Here is an 18,208-nt window from a genome sequence, read left to right as displayed (position 1 = left end):
TCACCACCTCCCCCTACTTGACATTCTCTGCTGTTTAAACCTAATACGCCCCTCATTATATTCAAATTTTCTGAAGATTACTAGGGTGATGCGTGTGTGCAGGGCTTGGCAGGACCAACAACTGAACAGGAGGTGTATGTCAAACTGCGGACATGCAGCACACCTTGCTTTAGCCTAGACACTGCAACAATGGCCAGTGAATCATGTCTTGGGAACCAAAGCCCAGGATCAGGTAGCAGTCTCTTCTTAAACAGCAACCAGGACTCAGACTACAATGGATCCATAGGCTTCAGTCTGAGGGCTCTCCATTACCACCCGCTCATGTATGGCTTACAGGTGGACAACAGAGCTGGATTAGGCCTGCAATGAAGACCAGACACAGGTGATCCAGCAACCTTTGTTTCGCATGGAGACGCCTGGAGTCAAGTCTTTTCAGGAGGATTCAAGCCAGGGGAGAACATGCAGGTGATATCATTCGGCCATGTGGGAAGTCCTTAACGTGTGAGACAATAGGAGGGAGGAGAATAGCGACCCAACCTAGCTTGATAACAGCTCCTTGAGGTGAGGCAAGTTAACTTGCATGTTCTGATTGGAAATTAAGACCTCAGTCATTTTAGGCTCAACGGCTTCATATACCAATCAAGGACTGTTTATATATGGAGCGTAGGACTGTTGGCCAAGCTCACCTAGAACCTGGGAGCACAGTATTCAATGTACAGAATACCTGTATAATACAAGACATACCTTCAGGCTCGACTCATAGTCTGTGTTGACTTTGAACATGAGGCCCAGTCTTAGATGGATTTCCTTGGACCTGGAGAAACCAGGGTCTATGTACAGGACCTCTTGGAAGGACTTGATTGCCCTGCAATGGAGAGACAGACGAGAGAGAATTCTGAATTACAGTTAAAAAGACAATGACTGACCAACCATTTCAAACATGGTAGAATCAAACAAGGAAAGCAGAAGTTAATAGTGAGAAGAAGCATTGAGTGGAGAAAGAGCAACAAGTAGACATAAATACAGAAAGTCATGTGATAATAATAAATCTTCCCAGGTGAATGCTTGTACAGTCAATTATCTTGAATGTACAAGCATCATTATTGGCCAGTGATCACTTCTGCAGACCTTCTCTGTATAATCCCAGAGTATTTTCAGTTTTCTGGTTGAATTACAGTGGCCGTGGTCCCAAGATAGTGGACACAAATGAATTGGAGCTGCGGCTGCATTACCAACACAAACCATGTTTAAGAGCACATGAAAATAAAGTCATTATTCATCTAGTGGCTTGGGGCAATTCAATCTAACCACAGAAAACCATGAAATACATTTACACGTTTGCCACCAACACTGCTTGCTGTGAACAAACGCCATGATGTGGAACAATCAGCACATTTGAGCGCGTGTTGGACAAATATGAAACTCTTGTAACCACTGAAACGCGTCCAATGCTCATGTGGGCAACAACCGAAACAGTGATAGTTTCAAACCTGAAAGCTGGAGATAAATTAAGGCTGTTCATTTAAAAATGTTAATGCATTAAGGCTTGTGGCAATTGTACAATTGCCTTGACTTGAGGTTTAAGGAGCTTACAATGGCAATCTATTTTAAAAATGTAAGACTTTAAAATAAAAGTCTACCACAAACAAATGTGTAAGCCTGTATTGGATGATTCTCTCTGGCTTGCAACAGGTTTTGGAAGTTAATACACGTTGGGATTGAGAGGAGGCAAGGGAGAGGGGGGGCAGTGAGAAAAACCCATTACAATTATATAGAATGCAAAGACCTCATCTATCCTGCAAAATTGCAAATGCAAATTGAGGACAATGAAAATGTAAGGCATCACTCACATTGTCTCCTAAAAGGTATTGCCTCCCACAATAGCTTAATTTGCAACTTGCAAGTTTGGATACCCAGTTGATTTGTGTGCAGGGAAAGTATATAGCAAATACAATTTACAACAACTAGTTTTTGGTTGTCATTGGACACCAAAAACTAGCAGAGCCAAAGAGCTAACTTGAACAAGGCGCAAATTCTAATAAGACCTTATTATTATTATTTGATTACTTTGGTGTGGTACAGTACCAGGAACGGTTATTTCCAGTGAGTGCATCAGCAAAACACCCATAGGAAGCAAAGAAAAGGGCCCTCTGTGGCCACGGCCAAACACTGTCAGATTTCCCACTCAGCTGGTCTGCAGTGCCCCCGGCTTCCTTTTACCCTGCTCGCTGCTTATCGGGTCCCTCCCTCCAACCCCTTTCTGTCTGATTTTCTACCCAGTTTCATTCTCTTCCTGTCGAGCAGAATGTAGAGTAGCTGCATTGGGACTCCAGTGCCTCTGCTGTTGATAAGATGGACTACGAAAGCAAGCATAAGGCACGTTCCAGACGCAATTTTCTTGTCCTTGGGGAAACATCCAGACAGAACAAGTGTTTACCGAAAGACCGGACCAGAAGGACTACCCGGCTCTGCTTTCTAGGCAACTTGCTTTTGAGAGTGGATACATGATGACCCACCCCTGAAAAGAGCCAAATGTCTTAATGGGATCAAGGCCTAACCATGCTCATACTGCAGTCCGAGATGCACAAATGTAAAATGCTTGCTCCGTTGTTGTCTTTCGGGGCCATGCAATCACGCAGAAAGGTACCTCACGACGCAGAGAGACTCGTGAATGGCAACATCTCTGGACAGCCAGTGCTGCGCAAGGAGTTTTCTGGCCCAGAACTAAAGCCAGAGCAGCTGAGCTGCACCCCCCCCCCCCCCCCGTGAACAGTCAACGTCTGACAGCTCAGCATTCCTCCCTGCCGCCCGCACCGCTCTGGGTGACGTAAGTTGCCCTAGAGAATCCAAGATGACCTGCTTCCCGGCCCGCCTCTGCGCTTTCCCCACCGCCCTTTTCTCCGAGCACAAAACTTTCCAGTCCAGACAGAGGAGGACATGCAAGCTTAGCGCAGCAACAGCGATGAAGGCCAGGGTTAAGGGGACAAAAGGAGGAGGCAGAGGGGTGGAAGCTTTGGTTGTTTGGTTGTTTGGGTGGTTGGGGGGGGGGGGGGGGAGGCGACATAGAGAAGGGAAGTGGGTGGAGGAAGCCAAAGTCGCTCAATGTGAAATCAAAAATTATTTGTTCAGCATATTTCCATTTGCAAATCAAAATGTAATTTTGTAACTTGCAAAGTCAATGCTATGACAACTTTATATTTGTTGATCTTTGAAGTTTTTCCTTTTTGGGAAAAGGCAATGATTGCAATGTATATTTGAAAAGAATGGATACATTGCTATGCCGTAGGCAGGCGAGTCTCGCTGCATATTGCAGTGGTTTCCAGCCACAATAGGAGCACTCATTCCCAAAGCGTATTCCTCTACAGAAACTAAGCCAAGGTAGGTAGGGGCGGGGCCTACCTTCTCCATCCTGCCTGGGCCTCAGCTGAGGGGCACTGCTCTGTCCTAGACAGGGAGACAGGGCACCTAGAGCGGTCAACGGCAACAAAAGCTGCAGAAATCTTGCACCACAACAAGACAGCATGGCAAAACGCATTTAAAACACGGTTTGGGATAGTCCAAACTCCCGTTTTCCCCAGGGACCACAGCAGGACACATCTAGACTGCTTAACCATAATAGGCTGGGATCAAGAACTTCTTAAAAAGGCCTAGAGACAGAGTTTTTTCTTGCCAGAGACAAGAGTTATAGCTGCCGTGATATACACACCGCCAGGCAGGATCTCCATCTACGGCCTGCGTATTGCAGTCAAAAACCAGGCAATATTGCCAGGATGTTTGATAAACGCACAGAACAACACACCCTGAATGACTTCAACACAACAACCCCCTCATACCAGAGGAAGAGTTCAAACGAGGACATGACTGAACCCAGTGCTATCTGCAGGGTTGTGCGAGTGCCTCTGTTGGAGGGTGTGCGTTTGAGTCTGTTTTTTCTGGGGGGGTTTTAGCAGTGATTTGCCAATGTACTTGACTTTTGGACGACTATGTTAGCAAATCGATGCCGTCAAGGATGCGCAATGAGCAATGACATTGATCTTCTCTTCAGTTATCCATCTAGGAAGGAAATGTTATTTTCATACTCAAACTTTATCACAGCTTCAGGAATCTCAGGAAGAACGCAATGCATGACGTGACGTGTACTTCAGGAGACGCAATTAAAGAAAAAGACCATGGAAATAAAATAGAAATAAAAGTGTCAAGTCCAAGCAATACCCATTCAGTCTAATGGGCACAAATAAAGTGATAAAACATAATGTTTCAGATAAATGTACTCACCATTGAAATGCATTGTAATGGAAGTAAACCATTCCAAGGCCATATAAAAAGGCTGCATTCTGCAAGAGAAAAACGTATAAAAATGTGTTATGAGCAGAACAGTTAAATTCATGACAGTGGTTGTGCAAAGTAAAAAAAATTGACACATTGAATGCATTGAACTAGGATTGCAAGGATTGAACAACTTAAAGGGCGACTTTGACTCCAAAGAGTCAGCAACGCCAATATTGAACAGACGTTGGCAGGTTGTCTCATAAACATGAACCAACACTGATTTAATGGGTAGATCACTCAGATCGCTCTTCTCCTCAGTTGACGAGCAGTTATGCACCGCACCCAGCAACAACGTTTTTTTTAAGGACTAAAAACGTGATGAGCATCAAAAGGATGCAGCTCAGGTCAGAGGCGGTTTACCGCAAGGATAGCGTACATGTGCTCAACCGGCGAAGAACAGTAACAATATTTAACCTTTTAGAGAAGACCCAGTTCTGTGTGATTGGCACCACAATAACTTTAATAACAAGTGTTGCTATGCATGTTTTGTTGTCTTGTCTTGTTGCTAACACATTAGCAACAAGTTATTACTAGAAGGGGGGGTTTTTGCCAGTGTGGATGCTACAAACGCTCATTCATAAAGTCATAATCACTTGTTGGATTGCTACCTTCAGTTTTATTTTTCATTAGTACTGCTGAGTTTGTGTTCGCTGTTTGTAGCCAATTAGGTACGTCCAGATCTCAACTTCCAGCAACAGGATTTGCAGAAACAAATGATAAGCGAAAGAAAGAGAAAGACTGATTGACTAGTTCCTGATTCGGTTGATCACGGTGCATTGACTTTTATCAATTGGCATATAATGTCATGCGGCATGCAATTTCAAGGTTTTATTATTTTCCACTTTGACAAGTCTCCCCCAAAGCCGGAAGGTCAGGATTGTGCCCCCTCCCCTGCCATGTGACAACAGAATCTGACCTAAACAGGGCCCGACCAAATCTCAAATGAGGATGCCAGTCACTCTGGTATGCAAAGTCCACTTGCATATCTCCACTACCCGTGGCCATTACAACGCTACATGCAGGTATATGAGACAGCGTTGTCATCTTTTAAAATAAAACTCAACATATCTGGTGCTTCTACCACATAAGCTTTTAAAAAAACAATTGCTACTACTATTGCTAATTCTGGTTTCTTTAGTAGTGACCAACAAGCCAACCTTCAGCTTACAATGCAGCCGACAATTACCGTAATGAAACATAGAAACGGCCAACATTAAGTTGCATAGTGATCTATATTTTTTGCCATATCTCCCACCCTTATTTCATGGAAACATGAAAATATACTGCAACTGTTTGTTCTTTGCAGGCGCACACACGCTAAATGCTCAAAATAAATAAATAAATAAAAAGGTTTTTGCTAATTATACTGGACACTGATTTTGTGACGCCAGAAGTGATGATTACAATGGTTTGATCACCCAGACCTGTATAGGCTTCCAAGCCCTTACTAATACTAACGCTAGCTACCTTTTCAGAAACTTTAGCTAACTAACTTCATAGAAACTAATAAGAAAGTACGTCTTTTCTACATTGAACTTCGCACAAATACTCGATTGACTCATCAGATATTCACTTGATATTAACTAATGGAATCGCACTAACAGATAGAATTTCGTTCAGCTTCAGGTGTGTGGGAGTGAGTGTTGATGATGGCTGGTTTAGGCAGCCTCACCTGGTGGAGTCTGATTGGACTCTGGGGCTGGGTGAGGCTGCATTTGTTGCACATTGAGCAATCAGTGTGCACAGGTTAAACCAGCCATCTCAACACATTCAGGAGACCTCCTGCATGGCAGCAGAGCACCCTTGCCTTGTTCATCAACACAATTTCGACAAAAAACTGATTCAACAACACCTGCGTCTTTTATGTTTGGAGGAGCCGAGAAAAGTCGCCCAGGTGGAGTGTGGCAGTCGCCTAGGGCATGTGTGGTAACGTACTTTGCTAGAAGGTGCTAATAAAATTCTAGCTTTCAACTCATCCTATGACTGAGTTTTTTGGTATGTGTTGCAGCCATAATCTGCAACTCCTCCCTGCACATTGTCTCCATTCAGCCCACTGATGTGTCCGTATCCGGGCAGCAGGAAATGTCCTACGGTCCTCCAGCAATAATCTATGGAAGATTGGCACTCATTTCCTATATCTTCATTATTCTATGGTTAATGGCAGTCTCAATGCATATGAGACCAACAGCATTGTGAGCTAGACAGTGCCATGCGTGCTAAAATGTCAGCAGCTCAGCCTTTACGGTTACTTGTATTATAAAAAATAATTTCCATAATAGTTCAATACGCTGGGGAAGTGACTGTGAAAAATGAGATACTGTCCAAGCTTAATGGCAAACTTATAATAAAGACTTCTAGATCTAAAGCGTAGAAAGTATCGAGAATCATTAAGCAAGGAGTCACAGCACAATCACCCAATATTTGGTGTGGGCAGTGCTTGGCTTTCTCAGAACACACAAATCTTGGGAGCAGGCACGCCGTTATGGGTGGGTCTGACAGGCCCACCCCAAAACTTTTCAAAAAAATAAAAATAAAGGTTAATATATTTTCATCATTATGATTCTGAAATGCTTTATTTTTGCAATGCAGCAAACTTTGTTGAAATTGATGCTTGATCCGATTTGCGTTAAAGGGCTGTTATCTTCGTGGATGACCGTGAAATCGCGGTAGGCTATAGTATTTATTATCTCGTAGTAGCCTAAGCTACAATTGACTGCAACTTCTTTGTATAATAAGCCAAGCTCAGTCTGTTGCATATAGGACCTATATTTTGAATATAGGTCCATCCTTAGAGGTTAGACCAGATGGTGCTGGTAGAGGTGTTTGAGGGCCAATAGGGTGGCTTAACCCTCTGGCCTATACAAAAACCTCTCTCCCCCTGGATGGTGACTGCTAGGGGTGGCAATCTCTTGGCACCTCACGATTCGATTCCAAAACGATTATCGATGCAGCAAAAAAAATGTTATGTACATTTCCATGCGTGAATTTCAAAACTATACATCCGAGTTTGCTACTCAGTTTGCTAATCACTTCCTACTTTTATTGATGATCATTAAAGACATCAACAGATGAATTAACTTATCTAATATTTTATCAGAGAGAAAGCTTGCATTGTGTTTTACAACACAATATGTATGTAAAAAAAGAAGTTTCAGTCTTCTTTTCTTTCTAATCTTTCTTTTCTATGTCATTAAAGAAAAAGCTGCTCTTGAATTAGGAGTTCTTGTGTCTGGCTGCGAGTTTGCATGCATGCGTGGGCTGAATCGCAATCGTTTCAAGACAAATCAGATTGGACAATACACACTGAAGATAAATTAAATAATTTTAAAATTACTAAAATTATCCCTCTCTGGTAAAAAGAATGTTGCAGCAGGCGAACAAGTAAAAAAAATATACTTTTTTTTATTCCGATTATTAATTTATCTGCATCGAGACGGAATCGTTCTAGAGAGAATCGCGATGCATCGCAGAATCTATTATTTTTCCCACCCCTAGTGACTGCTGTGCAAGAGCACAGCCTTTCAAATCCCACAAGTTTCAATCCTCAAATCTCCAATGGTAGGGGATGATATATCAGCTCCACACTCCCTCATGTTGAGAGCTTTGAATGCCATACATGCGATAACAAACCGCTATATAAATTAAGACACATAAATTAGGGATTCACCGATGTATCGGACAAACATCTGTAACGGCCGATATTCACGTTGTTGACTGCCATCGGAAAATAAGATGACATTCACAGATGGCAGTGGCCGATGTTTACATGTTTAATGCTTCCTTCTCTTGAAATGTCACTGGAACATGTCTTACAAACTGCAAATCGCTGATCTTTCTCTGAGACAGTGAAATACTCCCACACAACCAACATTTTCTTTCACTTTTATTTGTAAACAAACCACATGCACACTGGCAGCTTTTTTTTGCTGTGGTATCACTCCGCAAGCGTCCTCGGTTGCTAAATGACGTCAACGTCTATGGCGGACTATTTCTCAGCTGATCAACACTACGAATTCTGGTAACAAATAAATGGTAAAAAGTAATTTTTTTGGCAATAGTTTCCATATGCTAAAGACGTGTCTAGTTCACCGTCATGCAGGCTGTGTTCAGTAAAATAAAAAGCGATCTGTTTTCGGCGCATGTAGGCCTATCTGGCTAAGCCCACATTGAAATAATTTTGATGTTGAATGTTGATGGCGCAGTTGAAATAAACAGATTGATTTCACACAAAAGTGTGTGCGTGTATACGAGGTGCGTATCTGCGTGCGTGCGTGGGGGGTTAGGGTTAGTTTCCCTGGCACAAATAGGGGAATAAATAACAAATAAACATCGGCAATCGGCCAAATTGTTATTTTAAATATCATATCTGTATCGGCCCAGAATTTCACAATCGGTGCATCCCTAATATAAATAAACTTTAAACAGGAGTAGCGGAATTGTTGTTTAGACCCCCTATCCATTCCCCATCAACTCAAATTCAACATCCAGTTCAAGTTCAAACATTCTGGTTTTGAAGTCCTGTATGTACATACCTGCTGCACAGATAAATACACACAAAATACTTGGCGCATTGTTATGCACTTAAGATCACAGGTGTGAGATACTTTAAATGGCAGTGGACGTATAGAAAAGATTGAGCAGACAAAGAAGATGCACATGTCTTAATACGAGTGGAAGGCAATTTGCCCGTTTTGCTTAATCACGGCTCAGAGGACTCCTTCTCCTGGGCAACGTTTCTTTTCCCCCTTTGGCAATATCTCCTTGCTAGAGATCTACCGAAATCAATGTATCCACTCTTGTCATGGTTACTCAGCACGCATGGGTGATGGCTAATACACAGCCCCACTGCAGCCCTGAATCCCAGCGAAGCCCTGTCAGGAAGTTTCACAGTCAAACTGCAGCCTCGTGTCAAAAACTCAGCCAAACAAACCCGACCCCACAAAGAGAGAGGGCAAACCACCATGGATGAAGGATTGCAATCATATCTAGTCCATCCTGATAAATGTAAAAAATTGTTGAAGGGCAATCCATCCTTTTCACGCATCTATATCCAAGCTCAATATAAAATAAATATACATCCAGACCATTACCAGCCAAACTACAAACCCAAGTTTAACAGGTTATATATCAGAACATGGGGTCAAACACCCCAAAATAAAAAAAGTCCACATTGAAATGGCAAAACATTGAATTACAAACATTACCTACATTTTACAAATTCTGGCTCCAAGGGAGAGTTTGAATTCATGGACGGAAATCCTAGCATAGCCAGGGTCTGTATGCTTCTCATTGTATCATATTCTGTTTAACCCATCTTAAATATGATACCTGTGCTGCTCAATGCATGGACATGTTCATACAGTAGACTACATACATACTTAGTCCTTCACTATGCTATAAAGTCATTATATGAACCTTTCTCGTTTCACTGACAGACAAAACAATATTATCAATATTGTCACATTACCAAAACCACTCAGCCGGAAATGTTCATGGATTAGATCTAATTTTCCGATTAGGGGTTCATCATTGAACTGATAAGGTGAGCATTACTGAGCAGCAGTGATCAGTTACCGTTTCTCCAGATAATTCAACGTTAACCTCTGAAGTAAAAAAAATGAATATGCACCAGTATTCACTTGGAGTATTCTTGAAAACATCATTGACACATAGAAATGTCATCCCTTGCTGTAAGTGTCTAGAGTTTAACACTTGGGTTAAATAGGAATCACATTTTCCAATTCCATGCCAAACATCCTTTAGCGTCACTTGTAGGTGGGATGGGGTACCGAATTCTGTACTGTTAAGGCTGATTGCGCAACTGGTGGGCGAGAGCATATGCTTCGATACACATTAAGAAATAAAGAGAGCGGGACTACATCACAACTCGTTGACCAGAAAAACACACCTAAAAGCCGTTGAATGATAGCCCCGCAGCTAACGTTTGCACGCCTGCAGCCAGCGCAACAGAATTTAAACAATCTGTGGAGGACAAAACTAGGGATTCTGCAAATCATCAATATCTTCAGGAAATCAATGAGATAGTTGGATATGTTGCCGACGATATAACCAAGCTTTTTTCACTGTGATGGTTAATGTAAGCCTACCACTTTGGGGTATTTTGGCTCAGTTTACAATCTAGCTTTCCTCGACAGGTCAGTTCCCCTCTGAACCTGCCCTTGTGTGACCGTCTGAGCCCCAGTGGTCACACCCTTCACCCTAGCGCAGGAGACAGTTACCCTTCCGGAGGCACTCGCTGCTAAGCCTACTCGATTTTGTGCTTCAGAGTCACACGCACTACAGCGTTTTTCCCGTTATGGTGATGGACGGGGCTTGTAGGGATAGGTATGGGAGAGGAGAGGGGTGTGGGGGGGGTAATTTTGTATGCCTTGTAAAGTGTTCTTAATGAATAACAAGGTTGAAATTTAGAGGTTTTGGCTTATTTTTTACAACTGAAACAGTAAAGTACATAAACAAATAAAAAGGTGCCATTACCGAATTCTAAATCCCAATATCGGTTCAAATGTGAATGTTACGTTACCCAAACTTATTACAAAAACCTTTCAAACTGAAATACAGAGAGCCTCAATTCACAGAGACCAGTCCAATATTTAGCCAAACCGAGCCACAAGTGTTAACACAAACAGCCCAGACATTACAGTTACCAACAAATAGAGTTATGCATGATGAAAATCAATGAATTCCCTCTACTTCAAAGGCATGTAGAACACAGGCTTACCTTCCAGTAGTCGGTCTGTAAACTGTAGTACCTCTGGTATGCAGATAATGCTGGAAAAAAATATCGTGAAAAACACCAAATAATAAGGTTGTGTAGGCCTACCCATAATAATAAACATTGATTTGTCAAATAGAGGTTAGTCATAGGAATATACACTGCATTTTGATAGAGCGCGAGAGAAAATAATCACCTTTTGGATAGTCCTCCAGTAAAAGGTTGAAATGGCCTAGCTGACAGAACATTTCAGGGTCCACTTTCCCCTCGGCTTTCAGGATGATAGCATCGTAGCAGCTTACAGCCTTAAAATCAACCATGAAGAGAAGAAAAAAATGGATATCATTGGAATACTACAAATCATAGGAGTGACCAACCAACAGTTCACACATATTGCAAGGAATACTTTTCTTATAGACTTGGGCATGTGTGTGGAGCATGTTTTACCAAGAGTACATCATAGACTAGATAGAACTGCAGAGCCAACAGAAGCCAGTCAGAAGAAGGGTAGGGTGCATGCTCCTAGCAACTGAAGTATCAACTTAATTTATTATGTTAGACGTTCCACAATGTTTGAGAGATGTATGCAACAAATAAGACCCTAATAGAATCTATAGCGTTGTATAAACTATTGTTACTTTATCACCTTAAGTTGGCCGCAAAGAGATGCAACATGTTGTTATATTACCAAATATAGAACCTACAAAGGCGCCTTAAAATCATGTTGAGGTTGGTGAGGTTTTGTTGATAAGAGTGTCTGGTAAGAAGATCCTTGGTATTTAGCCATTTAACCTCATTAAACCCAGTACAGAGTTACAAGAAAAAAAAGTCAGTGGAATGTAATAGGCCAATAACAAGGTTATTGTTTGTAGCCATTTCAGTTTATAGACATAATGTTGCCAACTATTCAGGCATTGTAGATTTCAAAACGTACAAAATGAGCCCTCTAAAAGCAAGTATGGAAACTGTGGTATGGAAACTGCCAGATCTAGGTAATGGCAGAGTCCAACGATTAAGAGACATTTTAGATCATGAGAATGTTATTCAGCGAAACGTGCACACATCAAGCAACTGTGCAACAGCTACCTACTATGCAGTAGTGTTTGGCACCTAGGCTATGAGTAACATTTGCCTTGTGGTCGATCACACGTAATACAAAATTGAACCAGTCTCCCTTAAAATGGAACGTATTGCCGCACAACTTTAGATGTTACACGAATACGGACAAGCTGCTTTACTGAATATAAACCATATAACGTTTATCTACTTGTCAATACAGAGACGGCTCCAACCACTAAACGTCCTCGAGGGTCTGAACGGAATATGTCACACATCACTCGCAAAGAAAAACACTAGTACACACATAGGGACATACCACCTATATAATATACAATACTAATAATTGTAATCGTTTAGCAATGCTCTGTAAGTACGTTCCTACAATGAAATATAACACGAAGAAAACGTAAAGCCACATGTTGATGAAATACAGATTTCTATACATGGGTAGCCAAATGGTAAATAAGATTGCATTGACTTCTTGAAGTGTGTGCTTATTTTTGCAAGAACTACTATGCTACTATCACGTGTACACGTCTCATTTGGCGCAGATTGTCGCAACACCAAAACGAGTCGCCTAAATAGAAATGTCGAACTGTGCGCAGGCTTATTAGCTTAGCTGATGATGATGCTAGCTAGCTAACGTTTGCAGAGTATTTTCCTCCCACCCCGCCATCTTGGGCCGAGCCAAGCAGCCATTATTTTGTAATCCAAACTAAAAGCGTTTAATTGCATCGTCGACATGTTTCGCGTTAAGGTGATGAAAATATATCGCCAAGTTACGGGTCGAGGGACGCGCCTTTTAGCCAGTTGCCACATGCTACATGGTGGGCTGACGCACAGCTTAAACTCTGGCCACCGTATTGTTGCAGGAGTGGATGGGACAGATGGCTTGGCCAAATACAAACACTTCTACGGCAATATCATTTGTCTCCTTTCAAAATGGAAGAAGACAAATCGACTCATTTTATCTTCTCAATCCTGTACGGTGACCGGTTCAAGAACATGCAGTTCGTTTACTTTTGAACAGATCGTGAACCGTTCAAATAAACGACTTTGTAGCAGCTGCAACAAGCAGAGCTTCTCCTCGTGATATTTGTATGAAAGCGTCTGTCACTACACGCAATATAGAAGTGTACTTAATAGTAGCGGACACACACGTTCGTACAATGTTTTAAGACTATTATTACTGTACCTATTGGTTGAACTGGCAGATCCATACATCTGCTGATTTAATGTGCTTTACATGATACCAATACCGTCTAGTAGTACGGCTTATTGAAATGTACACCAGTCCATAATAATTCTGTGGCGAATATGCATTGTTCACATCGGCCAGTATTACCTGGAGTTTTCTTGACCAAAAGGTATTAATTCATAGTATAGGCCATGAAACCAAACAGTTTCACGGCAACAGAGATCAGTCTGATTCAGCATTAAAGTTGTGTTATAAGTGTTGGTGCATGTCGGGTCCAACCCACTAGCTAGCATTGGGTTGAGATCTGTGCCACTTGTTCCAGGTAGGATATGCACAATTCAATGGAGATAACGGAGAGAGACTCTTATCCTATTCTGTGCATACCTTTAACAACAAGGCCTTCGTTCTGGCGCCATCTTCATGAAGCCCCTGAAATCCAAACAGTGAACTGCAAGTAGAGAACAGACAACAGAGGCGGTTCCGTATTACTTAGCGCTATTGGTGTTGTTTTCCCAAGTGCTCGAGAAAAACCGAAAGGGTGAAAAATAACCTATTGGGTCTTTTCACGTTATGTTTTACTTGCCTGTCAATTGCGGCCAAGCTTTCTCTCTCTTGCGTTGTTAGCTTTGGAAAGTCCTCCTCGATTTCATTCGCTTTTCCAGACGCCATTTTCTTTTCCTCATCACCAGCAGCGCCGAGACTCCGAGCAGCAGCAGAGGCAGCGGCGCTGAGCGACACTCCGCACGATTTCATGGAAAGGAAACGGACAATCCGCCGACCAACTCCGCCAAAATGCAATAACGAAGGTGCGAAACCTTATCCAGAAGCAAATGGGGCGTAGCGTAATTGTTGCAAAATCCTCAAGGAAACGACCCTTTAAAGTTATATTCCACACACCTCATCGTACACCAAAATAGGCCGTGTATTCCAATCTTAGAGTATGCATGAAGTTGATGCAATCTGGGTTTTACTAAAGGATGCTATTTGATAAAAAATCGCAAACTTCCCCAACCACCAGCTCAAAGTTGTTGTAATTGTGTCACACAGGCAAACGCACGCCGCCACCTTCGGCACGCCCTCCTTCTCCTACACCCAATGGTCGACGTTCATGTGTTGTCACGTGACAGGCTTGTCTCGAGTGTCTCACGCACACTTACAAGCACGCGTACGTACACACCCAGAGCAGTACCGAGGAAGACTCGCCTCACACCCGTCGATTGGTTTCTTGTGCTGTATTATGATTACGTAAGTGTGCTTCAAAGTTACCCATTGGTCGAGATAACTGTCCATTGCCATTTAGAGTTTTACGGGCGGCTAGGAGGACCTGTCATTGCTGCTATATTTGCAATTTCAGCGTCCCAATTCAATATTAACTTTAAAGTGTTAACAATATTACGTGTTGTCGACGATCGAAACACTTTCTAACCGCAGATGTATAATAGCCATCTAATACGTCTCCCTCTCTCTCTCTCTCTCTCTCTCTCTCTCTCTCTCTCTCTCTCTCTCTCTCTCTCTCTCTCTCTCTCTCTCTCTCTCTCTCTCTCTCTCTCTCTCTCTCTCTCTCTCTCTCTCTCATATCTATATATATCTGATGGTCAATATCTCTCACTTTATAATACAAACCCACATTAAATACATGGACAAATAATGTTTGAATGCTCCCTTATAAATGCTGAAGGCATGATCATGTAGCTCTTTTGGTATTTGACTGGCAAAATACATGCAAATGACGCCTTGCGTTGTGCAGTCCTCCGGTACCAGAGGGGGCAACGGAGGACACTGCGCTGTCACATCACCAAGGATCACTGAATACCAAAATGGCGAGCCGCGAGAAGGGCAAGTATATGAACCTAATAATAACTTATTCTATATCGCACAGGGCGTTTGCGGTAACAGTTCACTAACCTTAGGAAAAGTAGATTACTGATTTGTTGAAACATTTGGGATATTTGAGTCACTTGGGCTCTCCTATCGCGGTCCTCGTGCATTTGACCATCCCTTCCCGGGCAGTAGTTTTAATTTCGTCCTAGTTATTGTCAACTAGTTAGGCCTCGGAGTAGCCAAGAGGTAGTCCACTATTGCTCCCACACAGAAGAAGATTACACAATAGCTATGATGTTTCGTCATTATTCTTTACTGATGTCATCCAAAACCATATTAATCTGATCGGGCCGTTCAAAGGGAAGTTTAGGGCTCATATAAAATACAACCGCAGAGAACTCTGAAGCTGTGTGGAACAAACAGGCAGGAATGCACAATTAAATAGGCCCTGTTATTTTGCCTTGACCGGCCCAACACATTCGATGCTGTGAAAAATACAGATATTATTTTATTATTACTACATATATATTGTTTACTATATGTGGCTGTTTCCGAATGGGAAGGAACTGGACGCATGCTCAACAGATCTCTGCAGAGTCTGGCGCAGTAAAAAAAAATGGTACTTCCTATTTGATGCATGTGAGGCAGACTTATTACTAAATTATCATAGTATCTATAATCCAGAATACAGCAGAGAGACTTGGATAGATAATATAGCCTACCCACATATACTACACTAATACTCTTGTTGATTATTGGAAAACAACTAAATGTTCCGGGCAAAGTCATTCGGGACTGGCCTACAGTTTCTTTGCTCTCCCCAACTCTTCCCCTCTGAAAATGGTTATGGAACCTGGACATGATACATGAGGAGACTAGTATGATTCAACAAGAGACCCAAATATTTGACACTCACATACTGACATGGAACAGCTGTACACCTGTGCATTGTATCTCAATCAATTTCTTCGGATAACGGGACAATTGTTTGATAATGTGCTGATGATATCTGCTATTGACTACACAAATGGGCCCCAAATTAGTGTGGTGCTGCTTATAACCCCTTTTGTATGACTACTAATGAAATTCTTTGTTTTTATTTCTAGATCTTGAAGAAGAAATTTACGACAAGGTCGTAGATCTGACAGAGTATGCCAAGCGTCAACGATGGTGGAACCGTGTGTTCGGAAAAAACAGCGGCCCTATCGCCGCGAAATATTCAGTTGCCACTCAGATTGCCTTAGGTGGAGCTAGTGGATGGTAAATGCACACATGTAAAAGCATCGTTTTCCCACGATTTGATCAATTGTTACCACACACTGGGTGCAGCTCGATGAATATTAACCTGCATAATACATTATTTTGTTGTATTAGGTGTGCAGGATATCTCTGTCAGAAGGTTGGAAAGGTTGCTGCTACGGCCGTAGGAGGAGGTCTTCTTTTGTTGCAGGTATTCAGCCACAAGACTTAAACACGTACTTTACAAATATTTATTTCCTCACTGTTATTATTCCCAATCACATTTATGTCTGCCTTCTACAGATTGCCAATAATACGGGATACATTCAAGTAGACTGGAAGCGAGTAGAGAAGGATGTCGACAAAGCCAAAAGACAGTTAAAGAAGAATACAGACAAAGCTGTGCCAGAACTTAACACATTTATGGAGAAGGTATTTTTTTGTATCTGCCCTACAGCCAGATTTGGTCATGCTAATTGAATAATTGTGCATCAAAAATGTAAACTTTTTTGGCATACCACCCCAGCTTCTGCATCATTGAGATTCACCTTGGATTGTGATTACTTGTATTCTGAGACACCTATAAACAGTATAAAGTTGTCAACACGTCTTTTTTTCTCTCCACAGTCCACAGATTTTGTGAAGAAAAACATTGTTGTCACCAGCGGTTTCGTCGGTGGATTCCTGCTGGGCCTAGCGTCCTAAAAGCTGTCTATCTTCCTTTGTGCCCAAGAAATGCAATATGGCCGTTCCATGGTCTGACAGCAAGCCACCATCGTCAGAACACCATGTAGTTATGTGCTTCTACATTAGCTGCATGTCCCTTTGAATCATCTCAAGCATCTACTCTGCAAAATACGGATTAATGAATAATGAACATATCAAAAAATAATGTACACTCCATCTTATCACAATATCTATACTAATTGTGAAACTGAACATCAGGTAAAACCTTTGTTGTCATGGTTAATCTAAATATACCACATGGAGATTTCATTCATCAGCAATTAACCCAAACTCCAAAGACAATCTCTTTTCAAATTAACCAAATTGCACATAAACATAAAAGCTAATTATATATTAACAGCGGAAACAAACCCATATGTTATTCAGTGGCCATATGTAAACACCCTGTTAATTTCTGACAAAACATCATGATCCATGTTACTTCCACGGTTTTGTGAATAATAAGTGTATTTAAATATATCTTTTTTAAGCAGCTATCATATTGACTGCTGTTTTGACCTGAAGAACTAAAATGCTGCAATTGTCCCACTGGTATTCCAGTAATGTCGGTGTTATAATGGACAAAAAATCACTCTATTAGGTTGTGTCAAAGTAAGAAATGTAATGATGTATTCCCTTTATGAGAGCTGTATTAAGTTTCATACATATTATGTATTGAATAATATGTAGGCTTAAGATTATATTTGCCTATAAGGCCAGCCTGATTTATTTATAGTTGGTCATATTGCCTCAATGCTATGCTTCACGTGTTGAAGGTTGAAAGTGTATTTTGTAGAACAAGAATGAAATAATTAAAGTTTCCAATGTACGGTTTTGTAGTTCTTGCAAAGATGCTACTGACTTTATTCATATTTTTGAGCCTATGCTTTTTTGCGTTGTCAAGCAAAGATCTAGTCACGTTCTTTCAATTAAACCATTTTCATAATTTCCCACCCTTGGACGTTATTGACCAATCCGGATCAAGTAACAATCAGGCTGTGGTATACGTTTTAGAGTTATAATAGAAGGACTGCATTTATTTAAGTTAACCCAATGTAGCAGAACAAAGCAACCATGCAACCACCACATAGTTGAGTTGTGCT

The 18,208-nt window shown here is 41.6% G+C and overlaps 2 protein-coding genes across 8 annotated transcripts in view; one reads left to right on the top strand and one right to left on the bottom strand.

Annotated features, from left to right (window-relative positions):
• The window catches only part of kdm6a (lysine (K)-specific demethylase 6A), a 37,482-nt gene extending 23,111 nt beyond the window's left edge, over window positions 1–14,371 (bottom strand). For 4 of the 7 annotated variants that reach the window (XM_030342824.1, XM_030342825.1, XM_030342829.1 and 1 more), the window contains exons 1-7: window positions 13,903–14,371; window positions 13,704–13,767; window positions 11,259–11,367; window positions 11,069–11,118; window positions 4,276–4,334; window positions 3,400–3,465; window positions 745–865 (exon numbers count right to left, since the gene is read on the bottom strand). In XM_030342824.1, coding sequence (XP_030198684.1) covers window positions 745–865; window positions 3,400–3,465; window positions 4,276–4,334; window positions 11,069–11,118; window positions 11,259–11,367; window positions 13,704–13,767; window positions 13,903–14,072 — 639 coding nt within the window. In that variant the 5' untranslated portion in view covers window positions 14,073–14,371. The remainder of the gene's footprint in view (window positions 1–744; window positions 866–3,399; window positions 3,466–4,275; window positions 4,335–11,068; window positions 11,119–11,258; window positions 11,368–13,703; window positions 13,768–13,902) is intronic. The other 3 variants (XM_030342828.1, XM_030342832.1, XM_030342827.1) reach the window with 2 other exon arrangements.
• On the top strand, window positions 13,920–17,934 carry LOC115532853 (FUN14 domain-containing protein 1). Its single transcript, XM_030342833.1, has 7 exons — window positions 13,920–14,125; window positions 14,367–14,564; window positions 15,067–15,155; window positions 16,247–16,400; window positions 16,515–16,590; window positions 16,683–16,811; window positions 17,007–17,934. Exons 2-7 carry the CDS (start codon window positions 14,428–14,430, stop codon window positions 17,082–17,084), a joined length of 663 nt encoding a protein of 220 aa, XP_030198693.1. The 5' UTR covers window positions 13,920–14,125; window positions 14,367–14,427; the 3' UTR covers window positions 17,085–17,934.
• The last annotated feature ends 274 nt before the right edge of the window (window positions 17,935–18,208 follow it).

Source organism: Gadus morhua, chromosome 20, assembly GCF_902167405.1.
Source record: "Gadus morhua chromosome 20, gadMor3.0, whole genome shotgun sequence".
NCBI classification, from domain to species: Eukaryota; Metazoa; Chordata; class Actinopteri; order Gadiformes; family Gadidae; genus Gadus; species Gadus morhua.
Note: the sequence above shows the minus strand (reverse complement) of the source record. Positions and strands in the feature narration are given on the sequence as shown.